The sequence below is a fragment of the Callithrix jacchus genome, chromosome 8 (assembly GCF_049354715.1).
Source record: "Callithrix jacchus isolate 240 chromosome 8, calJac240_pri, whole genome shotgun sequence".
Lineage (NCBI taxonomy): Eukaryota > Metazoa > Chordata > Mammalia > Primates > Cebidae > Callithrix > Callithrix jacchus.
Genome location: NC_133509.1, coordinates 53324991 through 53344870, shown reverse-complemented (window position 1 = coordinate 53344870; position 19880 = coordinate 53324991). Strand labels below are relative to the sequence as shown.

The 19880-nt window shown below is 39.5% G+C and overlaps 1 protein-coding gene across 16 annotated transcripts in view; it reads right to left on the bottom strand.

Moving 5' to 3' along the window:
* The window catches only part of RYR3 (ryanodine receptor 3), a 572638-nt gene that overhangs the window by 234768 nt on the left and 317990 nt on the right, over positions 1–19880 (bottom strand). For 14 of the 16 annotated variants that reach the window (XR_013521058.1, XM_054240576.2, XM_054240580.2 and 11 more), the window contains 2 exons: positions 15754–15946; positions 5357–5573 (listed from right to left, as the gene is read on the bottom strand). Coding sequence is in view for 15 of the 16 variants with exons in the window: in XM_054240576.2 (XP_054096551.1) it covers positions 5357–5573; positions 15754–15946 (410 nt within the window). In the remaining variant the exon portion in view is untranslated. Of the gene's footprint in view, positions 1–5356; positions 5574–15753; positions 15947–19674; positions 19772–19880 lie in introns of those variants that run through there. The other 2 variants (XM_035259928.3, XM_078334418.1) reach the window with 1 other exon arrangement.

Sequence of the window (19880 nt, the reverse complement as noted above, 5' to 3'; positions counted from 1 at the left end):
TCATTTTATCACCTGGACTAGAGTGCTGTGATGCAGTCATAGCTCATTGCAAGCTTTAACTCCTGGGCTCAGGTAATCCTCCTACCTCAGGCTCTTGAGTAACTGGGATTATAGGTGTATGTCACCATGGTTGGCTAATGTTTTAAATTTTTTTTGTAGAGACAGGGTCTCCTAATGTTGCCCAGGCTGGTCTTGAACTCCTGGGCTTACGTGACCCTCCCCACTTGGTCTCCCAAAGTGCTGGGATTACACGCATGAACCACCTTGCCTGGCCAAACCTAATTATCGAAAAGTCAAAGTTAACACAGTTGTCCTTTTGCACCTGCAGATGATTGGTTCTAGGACGCCTCCCCCATAGCAAAATCCACAGATGTTCAAGTCCCTTATATAAAATGGGATTTTGCATATAAATTAAATACTTTAAATAATCTCTATACTACTTATAATACAATGTAAATTCTATGTAAATGATTATAATACTACATTTTAGTCATGTGTTTTTCTTATATATTTTTTAAAATGTGTTTTTCTTATATATTTTTTAAAATGTGTTTTTCTTATATATTTTAAAATGTGTTTTTCTTACATATTTTTAATCTGTGGTTGACTGAATTTGCAGATATGAAATCCATAGACAGGGCCAACTGAAAGTGGCATGCTTTTGATAAGGAACAAAGTGGGGCAAATTATCAAACAAGTTATATTTGGATTTTATTGGTTAATTAAGAATCTGTTTAAACTAAAGTACTCTTTAGTTGATCATAGCCTGAAAGTGGATTTGCAGGCCAGAGGAGCCACAAGGCTTCAGTGAAAGGGTAAAATGTAGTTGCTGTGGACAGAACCTCCACAAACAACCCTAAAGCATAATTTCCATTACCTCCTTTGGTGACTACCTGGGACAGAGTAACATTGGCTTGATAATTATCTCTCGCGGATCCTAAGTAGGCTGTTTGGAAGTGGGATCTTGTGTTAGTCCATTCTCATTCTGCCCCGGCCCCTCCCAAATCTCATTATCTTCCTATTAGAAAACCAGCCATGTCTTCCAACAGTCCCCCAAAGTCTTAACTCATTCCAACATTAACCCAGAAGTCCAAGTCCAAAGTCTCATCTGAGACAAGGTAAATCCCTTCTGCTCATTGACCTGTAAAACCAAAAGCAAGTTAGTTACTTCCTAGATATAAGGGAGGTACAGGCATCGGGTAAGTAAACCTGTTTCAAATTGGAGACATTGGCCAAAACAAAGGGGCTATAGGCCCCATGCAAGTCCAAAATCCAGCAAGGCAGCCAAATCTTAAAGCTCCAAAATATCTCCTTTGACTTCATGTCTTACATCCAGGTCATGCTGATGCAAGAGTTGGCCTCTCATGGTCTTGGGCAGCTCCGTCCCTGTGACTTTGCAAGGTATAGCCCCTCTCCCAGCTGCTTTTGTGAGCTGGCGTTGTGTCTGTGGCTTTTTCAGGTGCATGAAGCAAGCTGTCGGTGGATCTACCATTTTGGAGTCTGGAGGATAGTGGCCCTCTTCTCACAGTTCCACTTGGCAGTGTCCCCATGGGGACTCTGTGTGGGGCCTCCAACCCCATATTTCCCTTCCTCACCACTCTAGTAGAAGTTCTCCATGAGGGCCACACACCTGCAGCAAACTTCTGCTTGGACATCCAGGTGTTTCCATGCATCCTCTGAAATCTAGGTGGAGGTTCCCAAACCTCCATTCTTGACTTTTGTGCACCCACAGGATCAACACCATGTGGAAGCTGCCAAGGCCTGGAGCTTGCATCCTCTGAAGATATGGCCTGAGCTGTACCTTGACCCCTTTTAGCCATAGCTGGAGTTAAGTGGCTGGGTTGCAGGGCACTTAACTCCTAGGCTACACAAAGCAAGGGGGCCCTGGGTCCAGTCCAGGAAACATTATTTTCCTTCTATGTCTCTGGGAGGTGCTGCTGCGAAGGTCACTGACATGCCCTGGATACATTTTCCCCATTGTCTTGGTGTTTAACGTTTGGCTTCTTGTTACATATGCAAATTTCTGCAGTGGGATTGAATTTCTTCAGGGAAATGGGTTTTTCTTTTCTATTGCAATGTTAGGCTGCAAATTTTTCAAACTTTTATGCTCTGCTTCCTCTTGAATGCTTCACTGCTTAGAAATTTCTTCCCTCAGTACCCTAAATCTTCTCTCTCAAATTCAAAGTTCCACAGATCTCTAGGGCCGGGGCAAAATGTCACCAGTCTCTTTGCATAGTAGGAATGACCTTTACTCCAGTTCTCAACAAGTTCCTCATCTCCATCTGAGACCACCTCAGACTGGACCTTATTGTCCATATTACTATCAGCATTTTGGTCAAAGTCATTCAAGAAGTCTCTAGGATGTTCTAAACTTTCTCACATTTTCATATCTTCTTCTGAGCTCTCCAAACTGTTCTAACCTCTGTGTGTTATCCAGTTCCAAAGTTGCTTTCATATTTTTGGGTATCTTTACAGCGGTACCCCACTCTCAGTACCAATTTACTATATTAGTCTGTTCTCATGCTGATAATAAAGGCATACCTGAGACTGGGCAATATATAAAGGAAAGGGGTTTAATGGACTCACAGTACCACATGGCTGGGGAGGCCTCACAATCACGATGGAAGACAAAGAGCACAGGGACATCTTATGTGGTGGCAGGCAAGAGGGCATGTACAGGAACACTCTCCTTTATAAAACCATCAGATATTCTGAGAATTATTCACAATCATAAGAAGAGAATGGGAAAGACCTGCCCCCATGATTCAATTATCTCCCACTGGGTTCCTCCTGTGACGTGTAGATTACTACAATTCAAGGTGAAATTTGGGTGGGCATGCACAGCCAAACCATATCAGGTCTTTTATCCTAGTGCTTATTAAACTGCTGAGGCAGACCCTAGACAGGGCTCTGGTTAGGCCATACATTAAGAGCTCTAGTTGAAGATACTTAATCTTCAAATTGGTTAATGTGCCCCAAGGAGAATGGAGAGTTGACTATGTGAGGATCTTATATTTAACTTCTCCTTTCACAGTAACTTCACAGAATGATAGATTCTAAAACATTGTAAGTTCTTATTCAAGATAATAAATTGTACCTTGCACATTTCCCTATTATATGATTTTCCAGCAAAATTTTCCTAGTTTCAGAGTCCACGCAAATTCAGCCTTGGGTCTAGACATCGAAGTTCCTCTGGATTGTGGATTTATCTCTACTTTTTGATTTCCAAATCCTCAATTCTGCATGTTTAGAGAACTCTTCTCATTCTTTGTTCAAGACCTTCTTTCCTCCTATATCAAAACTTTCCCTCATTCTTTTGAACTCTTGTGGAGGCCAGCATCTTCCAGAAAGCCTTGTCTGAATAACATACATTTCTGATTACTTAAGTCAGGAGAGGCAGCCCAGACAGCAGTCACACTCATGCTTCCACTCTCTTCCTACTTGGGCACCAGGAGCCCTGTATCCATGGAGGGCTGCTGGTGCCCAAGCAGGCAGAGAGTAGTCCTCACGCTTCTTGTCTATGAAAGAGCCCAGAAAATGCCACAGTGGTATAAGGATTATCTTGTGTTGAAGACTTTGATACAGAATGGGACTTTTTCTGGACTCCTCTTATCTGCCTTAAGAAAAGCCCCCCAAAAGAATTAAACAATTTTTTTTCTAAGGGAGATGGACGCTTACCACCAGGAAAAGGTCAGCACCACACTTAATCAGACTCTATCTCTTATCTGTTCTCCTAAGAATCATTTATCTTTCTCCAAGACATTTATTTTCCCAGAAGTGCCTTTCTCCCCATCTCCTTTCCCTATTAGGATGTAAGTGTCAAATTCTAACTTCCTCCCTGACTTACATTTCTTTGTGAACTCCCTATCAGGTGATTAAACTCTGTTTTTTTCTTCTTGCTAATCTGTCCATCTGAGTTTAATTCACAGGACCCCAAAATCAGAGCCTAGGAAGGTAGAAGAAAACTTTTTCCTCCCTGACATCTAGAAGCAGGCAAAGAAATACTGAAATGCTATCAGAAGTGATGATAGTTTGGCTCTGTGTCCCCTCCCAAAACTCATCTCAAATTGTAATTCCTACATGTCAGGGGAAGGGCCTGGGGGAAGTGACTGGATCATAAGCATGGCCTTCCCCCTTGCTGTCCTCATAATAGAGTTCTCACAAGATCTGATGGCTTAAGTGTGACACTTCCCCCTTCATGCGCTCACTTGCTCCTGCTGCCTTGTGAAGATGTGTTTGCTTCTTCTTCATCTTCTGCCATGATTGTAAGTTTCCTGAGGCCTCCCCAGCCATGCAGAACTGTGAGTCAACAAAACCTCTTTTCTTTATAAAATATCCAGTCTCAGGTAGTTCTTTATAGCAGTATGAAAATGTACTAATAGATGGTTATCAGCCACAGGAGGTAAGAAGCAAACTCATGAACGCATACACATAGATGAATGTAACAGGGTCATATGAATATTATGGGAAAAACATATGCTAGAGAAAGTCTCTAGGCTAAAAGAGCTATACTTGCAAATTATTAACCCCAAGTGCCTTAGAGGCATGGTCTCTTTTCATTTATTTTCTATAACATCTGGAATAGTGATTCAAATAGTATTGCTGTGTAGAAAATGCTGAAAGCTCTTGTGCACCCCTCGTAATACCATATGAATGCATCTCTCTCAAAATACAGACCCTGGAGGGAAAAGAAAATGTGCCTTTATCAGCACTTTCAAAGCCCTCCACGCTATTCTCTGTTTCTCTCCCTTTTATTTTCTAACTCTTCTCCCACACACTTCTCTCTCTTCCAAGAGCCAAGCCATATGAGAATATGCATTGCCACCTGTCTATACTTCTACTTTGTGTTTCTACTTCTAGGCCTTTATTTATACCATTTCTTTCGTATCACCCCTGAAGACTCTCCCCATTTAAGCTTATTAAAGGCTGTAAATGAATTCTACCCTTACCACACAGACTTCTGAAAACATTCTAGCCTAAAGGATTTCGCTAGCATTTACTGGTGCATACTGTTCATTTTGCATTTATTACATTTGGCCTTTAAAAAATAATACATTTGCTTCTTACATCTTTAACTTGGTTGAGAATTCCCTGAGAATACAGAAATACTTCTTTCTATCCTTCACAGAATATAGCACATGTAGTAGGTGCTCAACATGTTTGCTGACTGAGAAATCCTTAAGGGCTCCATTGATGCACATGGTGAAAATGTGAACAGTAATATAATAGTTGCTCACATTATACAACAATTCTAGAGCATGTATATTAAGAATGGTTTAAAGACAACAAAGAAAGAAGTATTTAGCTCTATTGTTTCATCTATATCAGTTGCCTTTTGCTGGCAATTTGAACCTACCTGACTGGTGTCTATGGGACATGGGATGAAGGAGGCTTGGGAGAGGAACTGGGTGGTACCCAAGAGATCTCTAACACCATCAGCATCACGTTTATATTCTTTGACAGGCTCCAATCTCATCTTCTCTTTTGGAAGTAAGGCTTCATAGCAAGGGGCATAGCCCGAGGGAGGCAGGAACTTAAACTCTCCATGACGTCCACCCATCAGGAAACGTACTCTGTGTCATTTGAAGACAGCAGAAATACAGAGGTTAAAAAAAAATGCAGCCCAAAGAAGTGAAAATTAAAGATGAATCCCTACATCCCACCCTCAACATAATTTTATTAAGAAGTGACTAACTTCAGATTAATCATAGCAAACATCCTCCAGTATGTACCAAAGCAGCAGGGGTGTAAGTAAGCATCAAGGCATGTTCCTCAGCTGACCCATCATGGCTAAGTTTCTAAAAACGTATATATATAAACAACTAGGTTTTTAGAACCAAGTTTATCTGTACTCTAATAGGTAAATAATTACTATAGATATTACTGCAGTATTGAAAAGCATAATAGTGATAATGATGAGATTATTCTCTGTAAAGATGATATTGAAATTACAGTATGATAACTTCAACTTTTCTTGAGGGAGATTATCCACACATCAGTTAAAGAAAGCATGATGTATCTATATTGAGAAAGTAGGAAAATCTTATTTTAATATTCAGGGGAAAAGACTAAGCAACACCAGAGTATTAAACACAAATGGTACATGGCTGGCAAGGTTACTTAAAAATGTTACACTGCGTAGGACGCATTTCCCTAAAGCAGCCACAAGCGGGTGGCTGTGAGGAGGCAGCTATGGCTGTGTGGGGACAGATGGACATCAAGGCTTTTGCTCACTGGGATTCCAGTGTTTTAGTATCATCCCCCTGATAATACCCAGACCTGACACCCTGGCCCACCTCCTGCAGTTCTCACTGGGACTTTCCAACAAAGTAGGGAAGGACACTAAAGGGCTCACAGTAACAGCAAGCAGGCACTGATCACAACCACACAGAAATCCCTCAATATTATAATTCAGCATTCCAGCTGAAAGTCAGCCTCATACATATGGGTGAGTTTAGGGTTAGATTTGACCCTAAAGTTCCCCATGCAAAAAAGGAGAAGGTGAAAGTAAACTATTTCAAAATGATACTTAATATGATCCCAGGTTTATAATCAAAAATAGAACTTTCACAAATCAACTGCAATCACATTAAACTGACAAGGAAATACAACCAGTTTTACATAATTAAAACATGGCAGAGATGTAGCTCTGTAGGTTCAACAGTAATTGAACACTGGAAAAAAGTCAACACATACGCAGTGTTTACATACAACGTTCATTCCCCTCCTTCTCTCCATTTAACAAATCTTTACTGAGCCCATACAATTAGCACTTGTATTTGTACTGGGGATTCAGCAATGAACAAGGTATATGGCACCCCTAGCGTCACAGAGCAGGTATTTTAGCAGACAAATAGGCATAATTACTGATTGGGAGACACATGATGGGGTTTTAAAACGGGAGATGTGAAATAACTCAGCTAAGGGGTTGGCTGCTGGAGACAGTGTCAAGGAAGGCCTCTCTGACATGTCACTTAACACTGAGGGATAAGTTAACACAGAGTTAACTTATCCCTCAGAGGAAGAGGGTTCCTCAAGATCTGGAGGAAGAGCATTTCAGGCAGAAGAACAAGTGCAAAGGTTCTGAGGTGGAGAAGACCTTGGGTGGATCGGATAACAGGAAGGAGGGTGGTGTGGGTGAGAATGCCATGAGCCCGAGCAGTAGGGCTCTATCAGGCAGGGTCTGTGAGCCCTGGCAAGGAGATAGGATTTTATTCCAAGTGGAAAGCTACTGATTGGTTTTAGTGTAAGGAAATAAAAGATTCTCTGCCTGCTCTATGCAGATAGATCTGTGGATCCATGGGGAGGGAGGCTCTTGAAATAGTCACAGGGAGATAATGGTGGGTTGAACTACGGTGATCCAAGTAGCTACACCCAGTTTTGTTTTGGAATTCGGCTTGTTCAGAATTGCTTATGAACTGGGTGTATGTGTGGAGGGGGACGAGGTAAATGGAGAAAAGTTATGATCTGGCAAAACTTTCACAACAGGATACTTTCTACTGGGCCTCACCTCCTGGAACGTTCTGGGAGGGCAGCCTTGCAAGATATTCTCCGTGTTGGCTGCATAACTGTGATGAATCTACCCTAATTATGAAACTGGAAAATAAAAGCCTCTTTAAGAAGGGCTAAGGTTTTTTTCCTTCCCAATACGAACACTTTATCTGAAAAGCACGTTATAAAATGCTGTTTTAAAATTAATTATAGAAATTATACAAACCTCCCAGTTTCCCATTTTAAGGTACTCAATAATAATTATGTAGAGTTAGAACCACAATTGTCCCTTGAGAATGAATGTTCCCACATTAAGTGTTATGTAATAGGGCACAATCTATGTGTATTAAGAATTTGAACAAAGAAATTAAAACAAAACTGAGTCATTAGCCTGCAGTATTACTAGTTTAGTGAAACTCAGGAAATAATGACTAAATCTTAAAATTATTTGTGGAGAACTTCCCAATTCAACTGCAACGTAACAGATTGCGTTACTGACATATGGAAACCATGGGATAAAACTGGATCTTTCTGGGCTAGGAATTAGTGTGGGAAATTTTCTGCCTCTCTCTTCTCATTGAGCATCTTTTCCTGTGAGCAGCTGAATGCCTATTAGCTTGTATAGCAAGTATATTCCATTACTCACTAGCATATGGATTCCAAGAACAAGTATGGTCTCTTATGAGGATTTCTAGAGGAATTTAATTATTCATGAGCTCTCTTGCTAATTGTTGAGTTTTGAAATTTCTCTTAGGTTTTAAAATCTGCTAGATAAGATAACAAATCAAGAAAGGAAGAGTTTCAGGTAGCATTTAATGAGAGCAATGCTTAGTTTTTATGTTCAGTTATTAAAAGGAGAGTGATCATTGGTTATAAATCTGAATCTTCTTTCTTCTAATGGCCACACGAACTATAAAATAAAAAATTAACACAGGCAGAAATCAGTGTTTACTGCATACCGAAGCTTTGGTTTTCAAACATGATCGTGTTCTGCTTCAGTGGGTGGAAGAAAAGGTCCTGGATTGCTTCAGAAGTCCTGCAGGTGACAGTCCCTGTGCCCTCAGCAGGTGGACTGAACCGACAGTGGTCCCAGGCACACCCACCACCTGTGGCTCCTTCCCTCACTGCCTGTGAATAAACTGCCCAGAGTCTGTGAGAAGGGTCCAACAAACCGCCACCAGTATTGAAGGTCCCCATCATAACTCGCCCTATGAGATCCAGACTGATGAGATCAAAGGTAATAACTAGGGAGATAAAATTTAGGTTTGAAGGGAACAACCAAAAGAAGGAAACAAAATACCTGAAACTCTCTTTAATTACCTGAGTATATGAAAATGGGCTCCCCTCTGCCTCAGAGTTTTGGTTGAGGTCCCAAAGTTAGATGTATAAATCCATAATTCAGAGGATGCTAAATATTTTCACATTCTCAAGTGAAGTGCTGAGTCAACTATGCAGGATATACAAAAAAACTGTGAAACCAGTTCTATCAGCAACAGCCTATCACATACCTCTAGACGGATAAAGTAAAGAATTCCTTTGGAGAGCACTTTCAGGGAGAAAGGGAGGAGTCTCCCTTTTCAGAAGCCAAGTGATGAGGGCTTCAAGAAACCATGTAGAAGCGTGACAAGTGTTCCCTAGAGTTTGCTGAGGGACACATTTTCCTGGTGACAGAGCTGAGAGCATGAGAAAGGGCTACATGGAAAAGAGATGTCCTTCTGCTCAGGGTGACACCAAGGACTGTGCTCCCTACCAGGCTATATAAGGGCTCCATGAATGAGCCTACTGTCTGCCATCTTAAAAAGGGACTTCCCAGATAGGCAAATGTCTGAGCAGAGATCAGAAACCCAGGGATAGGGGATGGGTGAAGGGGGATCTGGAGGGAGGTTTAAGGTCAGCCAGAGGTAACAGACAACAGAAGTGGTAAGGCTTGTGTCAAAAGACTGTGGTGAGAAGCTCCCAGCCTGAGGCTAAGAAAACTATAAAAGGGCCCCAAGAAAGAAAGAGGCAGCAACCAGTACAACTGCTACACAGACCCAATGCCACCTGACAACAGCATGGACTCTATTGGACATGCCTACTCTAGTCATCTTTCCCTGGGCTCAACTCTAGAGGTCTGCAATAGGAGCTGGCCAACGAGGGAGGGGCAGACCAATGTGGGGAAGGGGAGGCAGCTGCTTCATACTGCAGGCTCAAGCTGGGGAGGTCAAGCTGTAAACTGGATACAAACTTTCATTTTATATTCAAATAGATGGAACTTTTCAATTGCTGACAAGATTGTTCTTGTTCCTGAAAGCAGCGATAAAAGCTACAGGACCTACCCGAGAACTTCTCCAGGGCAAGAAGTCCAGAGCATAGAGTTACGGGTGTAGAAGAAGAAACAACAAAGTCAAACCTACCTAGTCCACGTCTGTCAGTAAATGTGTTACCTGGCACTTACTGTTTATCTTAAATCCTTTGCCTCATTCACAAACGAGAAATGTCCAATTGGAATGTAAATCTCCCTTCTCTACATGTTTTCTTCCCTGGCTCCTTGAGTTCCATGGAATCACCCAGCATCCCCAAAATGTTAAATTTAAAATAAAAAAAAATATTTTAAAAATTGATTTCATTATAATTAGTTTCTCTTTATCCTCAGGTTTTTCTCTACATTAATGGATTTTAAAAATCAAATTCATTAATCAATTTAATCCTTTCCACTACAGCACTTGAATCATTTTCTGGGGTTCTTCCTATAACTCAGATGTTCCATCAGCTCTCAAAGATTTTTTTCTTTCCTAAAGTGTTTATAGTAAGCGACTGTGCCCTTAGATTCTTTCACCTCAAAGATGAGCAACAGCTTCAGTAAGAGCTGCCTGGGAGAAGTGAAGTTTTGGGCTAGGTAGGGGAAATTTTTATTTACTTGACTGATTTTGGAAACACAGGACAAATTATACTGAAAAACCTCTGCCAGCATTTTCAACTTCGTCTTTGAGATTTGCAGGAGATGGGACTACCTACTACAAATTCGAAGATTTGAAAGATTGATCCATTAATAAAAAGGATGGTAAAAATTATAACAAAGTTGTGCTGTGCTCAAAGAGGTAACTAACTCTCCTTTCATTGGGCTATCGTATTTTTATTCAGAGCTTGCTAGCAAATGTGTAAAATCACTTTAGTCTTAGATATCTCATTATTGTTATCTGCTATTGAATTCTTCCCAGAGAGCAGGGATAACGTTTCACAGAAGAAAAGGATACAAGCTGTGGTTAAGAGGAGAAAGAATTAGCCGCTTTTGCTGACCTGAATTCAACTCGTAAGTCACGATTCATAATTGCATCTTTAGCCTGTATCGCTAAGACTGGAGAACAATCTGAGTTATGGACATTCCCACATTCATATTTCTTTCTGGCTAGTATTTGATGAAAGCTCAGGGCAATCCAGCCAGTGCTCGTCATGTCCTCTGCAGAAGTATATTTATCTCAGCAATAATTTCCACAGCATTGACCACAGCAAGCTGGAAATAGCTAAGCTGTTGCTTACCTGAATTTTAGCCAAGTCTGGAGAATACCAACAAAAAACAAACAGCAACCACAAAGACTATCTTTGGATATGGTTATTTTTAGAAATTAAAGCTGGCAAAAGAGTTATGTAAGATGATTAAATAGATTTATGAGAGTTTAACTATAGCCATAAAATATATTCTACTATGATAACTAACTCATTAATTTTCTGCAAAGAAAATTAGCACCTAAATTTCACTATATACTATGGCTTTCTGCATAATGCTCTCTAACTCATGCCCTGATGCCATTTGTGGGGCATATATAAGATAAACTTTAATAAGAGCTTCCTGGCATCTAAGTAATTCAATCTTTTTAGTGGGCTACAAGGTACATATACCTCATTCCAAATTCTATTCTATAATGAATAGGGTTGTTACACTGGGGGCCTACTACACTAATAATACTGTCTATAAACAAACCACACTGAGAAGAAAATTATGGAGGCATATTCATTAAAAGAAAAGAGGCTATGACATTGATTTGTGGGTTTTGTCAGTAATTACTAATGCTAACTCTGATTTCACTGTGGGTAAATCTAATTGAAAAAGATTTTTGCTCTTCATGTGGCTTTGCTCTTCAGTGATGGCTGGCAGGGACATCCTAATCAGGTATTATTAACAACATAGCTTATAAGTGTAAAAATTATTTAAACAATTAAGACAAGGATCTTAGTAAAGACCATTAAACAGGAGGAAACAGGACCGTGAAAGAGAAATCGAATTTAGAAGCCATACAGAAGTTAAAAATAAATATGAGAAACAACTCTGAAGACTTCTATGATGGGAGAAGAATCTCTCTCTAGATGGGCATAACACCTTGCATCTTGCTGGGAGAGATGCTATAAAAACCAGGCAAGTGTTCTACAGTACTGGATGAAACAATAATTTCTTTTCAATTTCATTATAAAACACATTTATTTTCAATAAGATACCTTAATTAACTTGGAATTCACATTGTGGTTTCTCTTTCTAGCTCTTCACTCAACTGGACTAAAGTAGTACAGAGAAGAACTACTGGGTTTCAGCACCAAATCATACTTCACCAGTTGATATAAGTGTAACATTTGTGTTGTAGAGGAGCCAACTGGTTCATTCTGATTTATGAGCAACTGGCTAGTCCCCAGTACAGGTACTGCACTGACCCTGACCAAGGTCATCATGTGAAATACTAGATGCATTTCAGTAAAATGTATTTCCCAACTATGCAGGGCCCTGTGATTCCACTGCTTTTCAAATCACCACATGCTGTAAGACCCGAAGCCAGGAATATATCAGAACAGATAGTTATCTGAGAGCCAGGAAGCTTAAGTGACTTAAAGCCCACCTGCACACCCTACTGACACTGCTTTTTAGCCTACCACCTGTTCAGCTGCTATAAGCAAAAAGCTCTCAGAGCTAAGCTGTTGATTTTTCAAGTCGACACATCTGGACCCTTCAGTTTCTTAAATTTCCTCAGCAGTTGTGCCTCCTGAATGATTAGTCATCTCATTTTTCTTCTCTTGCAACTTTGCTTCTCTTTCGTCTGTGCACTCAGGAGGCTGCATGATCTGCTGACCTAGACACCAGATGCTAGAAATGTCTTCTACATGTGGATACCTTTCAGTCAACTACTTTTTCACCTGCTAACTGCAGCTCTTATCAAGAGAGGATTCAAAAAAAAAAAAAAAAAAATCCCCTCACTACCTCTTAAAAAAAATCACAGACACAAGAATCCTATATCATTCTGAGGGAGATGGGAAGGATGAACTAATGATTAAGAATCATTATGCAACATTTGAGAGCAGAAGTTCTGTTCTCTAAACAAAAAACGTGGAAAAGTCCGTTAGCCAGTAGACTGGAGAAGATCCCTTCTCCATAGATCTAAATTCATCTAAGTAGTTTTTTTCAGATGACATGCTTGTGAAATAGGTTTACTCCCTTTGAAAATAAGTAAAAAACAATGAGTGAGACATGGGCAAAACAAGTAAAAATGGGAGGAATATTAATAGTAGGTGACCAAGGCCCCTAACTACACAGGCAAATGCAGTCCTAGGAACTGACTGCTCAGAGTCACCTTGTTTCTTCAAGGAAGGCCCTGGATCAAAGGGTGGGTGACCCTAACACTGTTGTGTTGTATTTAGATTTCTATTCGTTCTCTTTATTCCTAAGGAATGGAGTGAGGAAGATGGAAAATAGGGCTAGAAGGTACTTTCTCTCCTCCAGAAGGCCTTTGCTCCAATCAGCTTTTTGTAAGTTTACAGTGCCTCTCTTGTCAACAACACTTCCTGTTTTCCCATATGCTCCTTAGGGATATCAGTGAGGATAGCAATATGTGGTATCCTCACATATTTAAAAAGAAAGAAATGGGATGAAATATCCTCAGCACAGAACAACTTTCAACTCTTAGGATACAGTGTTTGCAGATACTGTGAGATTCCCTGGCTTGAATCTGTGATGAGAAGATTTTCAACCTCAGTAAAGCTTTACTCTACTGGTTCTCCATTTGTTACAAGAACCTCAAATAATACCAATATATATTAAAATTATATATTGGTGTTGAGGTTATATCCATTTATATGAGTATGTTTGTATATATGCTTGTGTATATTTACACATCTGACCCAAATTCCAAAGGTTGAGTACCATTCAAAAAAGACAATTCTTTACTTCTAAATAGTTTATATAACTGAAACAGAACCAAACTCCTTTGTAAACATATGAACACATCTTGGTTTACTAGTCTACATGAGGTGCTGAGGCCTAAAAGAGTGGTTTCTCCCTGAAAATCCCATCACTTGGATTTGGATCCCTGAAACGGTTTCTTTGTGATCCCAGATCTCAGCTCCTACTTCCCACAACTCTCCTCCTGTCATGACCCTTTCCAGGGGCTTCCATGATTCTATGTTGACTCCAGTCTCCTGCTCAATGGACTGCGATGTCTTTAAAATACAGGGATGAAGAAAGGCTGAGAAAAGTTCAGGGAAGGGTTATTGTGGGGTTTTGCCTTACAGACATTAAAATGTATAACGTGGTTAAAATCATTAAAAATAGCATCCAACTGGTACAAGGAAAGAGGCAGAGAAATAGTTAGCAATATTAAATAGGAAAGCAGCATGCATAGCATGAGCCCAACTCAATGAACAATATTTAACTGTGTATTTAAAAAGCTAATATGATTATCTCTGGGTGGTACTATTATGGGTTTCTGGTATTTTCTTTGACTTACGTTCCTTTTGTGAAACAGAAAAACAAAAAACAAGAGGAAAACTCAAGTGTTAAAGGATAAATCAGAAACTGGGAGAAACATTTGAAGTCAATAAAAATAGTTTAAAAGCCTTAATAAATACAAAATTATATGTAAATAAATTACATACATAAAGTCAATATACACAAATATGTAAGATACCTACCAAAAAATAAATATCAGAAAGGCTGAGAACACCAAGTTAGCAAAAATATTGTGTTGACAAAAGTACATAAAATTAAACATAAAAAATGTTTAACCACATTAGTAATAAAAAAATAAATACTCCAAGGTACTATTTTTCCAAATCAGCAAATATTTAAAACTACCAATAACAGTAAAATTTAATGAGGATCTGATCAGGTGGACATTCTTCCCATATGTTGCTTTAAATAATACTGCAAGGCCAAATCCTTTATCTGAAATCATTAGAGATGTGCTTCAGACTTTTGAATTCGTTAGAATTTTTTTTAAAAAGGTACATGTTATATTAAGCATAACGTGCAGCCAGATGAGGGGCAGTACATCAGAATCAAACACATTAATATTTCTGCAGTTAAACATATAAATATTCACAATAAGTAGAATAAATCAAAGACTGAAAACAGCCTCATTTCTGCTGATGAGAGTTTTGCCACAAAATGAGTTCAGGTTAGATTTTACTACAAAATGAGTTATGAACACATTTACGGTTTTCAGAGCTTTTTAAATTCTAAAGTTGTTGTTAAGGAATTCTCAACTGTTCATAGAATTTTTCTCAAAATCAATTTGGCAACATAATTATAAATGTAGACTTTAAAGGGTTCATGTATTTTGACCAATTTCAAGGAGGAACAAAACAGAAACACACACAGAGTTGCTTCAGGATATTCATAAGAATTTACAACAATAAAAATGAAATTGGCATAGACTTATAACAGCAGAGTAATGGCTGTATTACAAAACAGCCAAATAAAGGGATATTATATGGCCATAAAATCATTTTGAGGATACTCAATGACTCAGGAAAAGGCTCATTATTTATTGCTGAATAAAAGATAATCAAGATACAAACTTCATATTCAGGGTGATACCAATTAAAAAATAGACCCATATTTGTAGAAAAAAAAGACTTGAAAAATATGCCAAAGTATTAATAGAGATTATAGCTAACCATTGGAATCACAGGTGATTTTTACTGTATTATTTATAACTAAGTCTTTGAAGTTTTTCTTATACTGAGCATGTAATACTTTTATGATTATTATTTTTCTATACAGGATTCATCCTATTAATCTTACTGTTTATCTGAACACATAATATAACTCCTGGAGGAGGTTCTACCAGTAGAGATGAAGCAAATGACTTTGGATGGCTCTCGCCTTTGCACTATCACTGTTCTGGGAAACTTGGTGCCCAGTGCTGAAGCCCTGAAGGAGACTGCTGGCTCCAAAGCTCACAGTGGTGGTGTGGAGGTGGGGTAACTGCTACTTTCCATGAAATCACAGTAATAACTTACTTGACACCTGCTGAAAAGCTCATTACAGGGAAGAAGAGCCCGTCTGTGTTGAAGTTCTCAAACATCCCCTGCACGGGCTGCCCATTGATGCGGAATGAGATGCTGGGCACTCCGAGGTCCAGGCAGCAGCTTACCACGTCATCTGATCTCAGGAGGTGCTGGTTGATGGAAGCCACTGCTCTGGGTATCCGGCCTGGTGAGGAAAGAACAGGAAGGTGGCTGTGGAACTCTGGAGGCACCTGCCAGGCTGAGAAAGGCTCAGAGCCCTCTGGGGGAGGTAGGGAGGTATGATGGGTACCCAAGAGATCTGGAGGTACTACTGCATTTGAAATGCAACTTTGCTTTCCCCATGTGAGATGAGCAATGCGAAATGAATTCCTCAGTTGGCAAGTGGGCAGACACCAGGCTTGATTTGAGATGAGTCTCAGGGGAAACGCTCAAGCTAATAAGAATGAGAAATAACAAAAACTTAACCAGCTGAATATGTGTTCAGACTGTGGTCTGGTGTCTGAAGTAATGGACAGACTGCTTTTGCTGGTGTAGCTATTCCGAGGTAGCTGGCGTGTATGTCTGTTCAGTTGTAAGTGCCCAAAGATCTTCCTGCCTTCTACTTTCTCAAAAAGATTAGGCTCTTCTAGTGTTGGATAGAGAAGCCATCAAAGAATGGCAAGGCCATCTAGTCATTACACAGGCTGGGCACAGTGGCTCACGCCTGTAATCCCAGCACTTTGGAAGGCCATGGCGGGCATATGACCTGAGGTCAGGAGTTTGAAACCAGCCTGACCAACATGGAGAAACCCTGTCTCTACTACAAGTATAAAATTAGGCAGGCGTGGTGGTGCATGCCTGTAATTTCAGCTACTTGGGAGACTGAGGCAAAAGGACTGCTTGAACCCTGGAAGCAAAGGTTGTGCCAGTAAGCTGAGATCGTGTCACCGCACTCCAATCTGGGCAACAAATGCACACTCTGTCTCAAAACCACCACCACCACCACCACCACCCAAAAAACTATGCTGCATAGTTTGCTTATTTGTTTTAAAGAACTTTATTATTTCAGATAAGCAGGAAAACACATTGCCAGCAATACTGTGCATTGATGTTTAAAAAAACTTTCTTCATATCTCTTTCATAGGATGATTTATCATTTCCTGACTTAAAGTAGTAAGGAAAATCACCTTTATGCTTTCCTATCTCATATCATCTTATTCTGGAAATTCTAAAAGTAAATATTAATAATTATAACCACCCACCCTTCCCCTATTGGGTTTACATTTCTATTAGAAAGAGAGCAACGAAAGGGAAGAAGTTAGGTATTAAAATAGGGTCTCTGGCGAATGATAAAAAGATATCTTGTTTCTTAATTACACAAGTAATATGTATTTATTATAAATGGTCACAATTTATACAGGAAAGTATATAAAAATGCCAGGTGAGGTGGCTTATGCCTATAATCCCAGCACTTTGGAATGCCAAGGTGGATAAATTGCTTGAGCTCAGGAATCCAGCCTAGCTAGCATAGTGAAACTCTGTCTCTACTAAAAATACAAAAATTAGATGGGCATGGTGGCATGCACCTGTACTCCCAGCTACTTAGGGGACTGAGGTGGAAAGAGCGCTTGAACCCGAGATGGAGGCTGAGGTGAGCTGAGATCATGCCACTGCATTCCAGCCTGGGCGACAGAACGAGACTCTGTCTCAAATAAATGAATACAAAAAGAAAAAATATAACTCCATAAAAATGCTTCCAAATATATATATTCACACACACTCCTTTTGTAAAGAGTTATACACATACATATTTTTTATTCAAACTGGGGTAAGTTTGAATAGGTTTTTGTAGCTTGTTCTATTAATCACATCACAAACGTTTCATTGTGTCATACAATATTCATTAGAAACTTAATTTTAATGGCTGTGTAATATGCTGTGAAAAGGTAATTTCAAAAAATCCCCACATGATATGAGTTATTTATAAATTTTGTACATGTATCTTTGCTATGTAATATTTATAATCTCAGTTTAGAACTATTTAATGTTTTCAGTGGTTACTGTTAGTCTAGTTCAGGTTGAGCATCCCTAACCTAAAAATCCAAAATCTGAAATGCTCTCTAGAGCATCTGAAACATTTTGAGCACTGACATGATGCCACAAGTGAAAAACTTCATACTCAACCTCATGTGATGGCTCACGATTAAAAAAAATCAACGTTTTGTTTCATGAACAAAATTATTCAACATTTTGTATAAAATTACCCTCAGGCCATGTATGTAAGGTATTTATGAAATATAAAGGAATTTTATGTTTAGAGTTGAGTCCCATTCCCAAGGTATCATATTATATATATGCAAATATTCCCAAACCCAAAAAGTCTAAAACCTAAAACACTTTTCGTCCCAAGAATTTCAAATAAGGGATACTCTACCTGTAATGGGTCTAAACTAAGTGGTGAATTTTTAAATGGTGAAACCACTATGCTCTTTTTAATTAATAAAAAAAGATTAGGTAGCTCCCTCTAATTGTTTTGAGTAAATGACAAAGCCATATTGCATTCCCTCCCACTCTTCCACAAGCAGTAATGAGGCTCCTCTCTGCACCAGATACTATACCTGGGGCTGGGGATCCGACAGAAGACCCCGTTTGTGCTCTCAAGAAGCCTGTGGTCTGGTGGGAAATGGACATTTAAATACAATATAACATGATAAATAGTGGAATGAAGGTGTGTATATGTTGCCTTCTAGAGGGAAAGGAAGATGCTGGGAATCTGGGAGCATGGAACAAGCTGAGACTTGGAGAATAAAAGGCTCACTAGATAAATGAGAAAGGAAGAAGCAAGAGGAGTCTAACATAGCTGAAGAGTGGCTGGAGCTTTGTAAGGCTGGAATGTGAAGGTTAATGAGGGCTGGATGAGGGAGATACGGTGAGGCAATAAAGCTGGACAGGAGCATCAGGCTTGGACCACCTGCACAGCGAGAGTGCCGCTGCATATAATGTATTCAACACATATTGGCAAATAGTCAGAGGTGGCCTTAGACTCTTTTTTTTATAACTTTAATGTCTTGCTTTACCACTGAGAAAGAGGAACAAGCTTCTCCTTATGGTGCTTCTAGGTAAAATTATTTAAAAACAAAACAAAACTGAGCCAAAGTTGAAGAATGTATAGGTTTGAGATCTTCCAAATTTCTCGATTTGAGGACACTGAGGACTCGTAGCTCATTTTACGGAGTTTAGATAATCAGGTCCCAGGATCTTTTCTTCCTTCTGTTCAAGTCTGTTATGAAAAAAATATCTATGATATTAAAATTCAGCAAAGCTTACAGTAATTGTCTCAGTTTTGATTTATTTTACCATTAAAAACAATCTGAAAGCAAATAATAATTATAAAAATTATAAAAAACAATCTTTCCTGCATAAACTTTTTTTGCATTAGTTTAACCTCTGGAAAATATCCCTATAGTTACTTGAGCAAAAAAAAATTTTTTTTTTGACAGAGTTTTACTCTCTCACCCAGGCTGGAGTACAATGGCATGATCTTGACTCACTGCATCCTTTGCCTTCTGGGTTCAAGTGATCCTTTCACCACAGCCCTCTAAGTAGCTTAGAGTACAGGCACACATCACTGCCCAGATAATTTTTCTATTTTTAGTAGAGATGGGATTTCACCATGTTGGCCAGGCTGGTCTTGAACTCCTGGCCTCAAGTGACCCTCCCACCTTGGCCTCCCACAGTGCTGGGATTACAGGTTTGAGTCACCTGGCCTACTTGAACAAATTCTAAAAGATATTTGTGAATTGAGGAACACCAGGAAATAACTCAAATGCTACATCAGAAAATTGTCTTTAAAAGTATTCAGATCCTTGCTGGATAAAAATACAAACTCCAAAGTTCTTTAACGTTCTAAGAATTATACAAACTGGGACAAACCTGCCACTGTTGAATCGTGACTCTTGTGTCCTCTCTCCCGTCCTCTCAGGGTTCCCTGTTGGTTTCTATACTGGCCTGACGCTCGGCCACTGAAGACAAAGAGCGGCTTTCATGGGGATGCTCTTCATCTGCAGCAGGGCTCTCATACCAATAGAAGCTGAGCTCTGAACTTTAGTTGTAGCTGACAATGCCCTCCAGAGGAAATA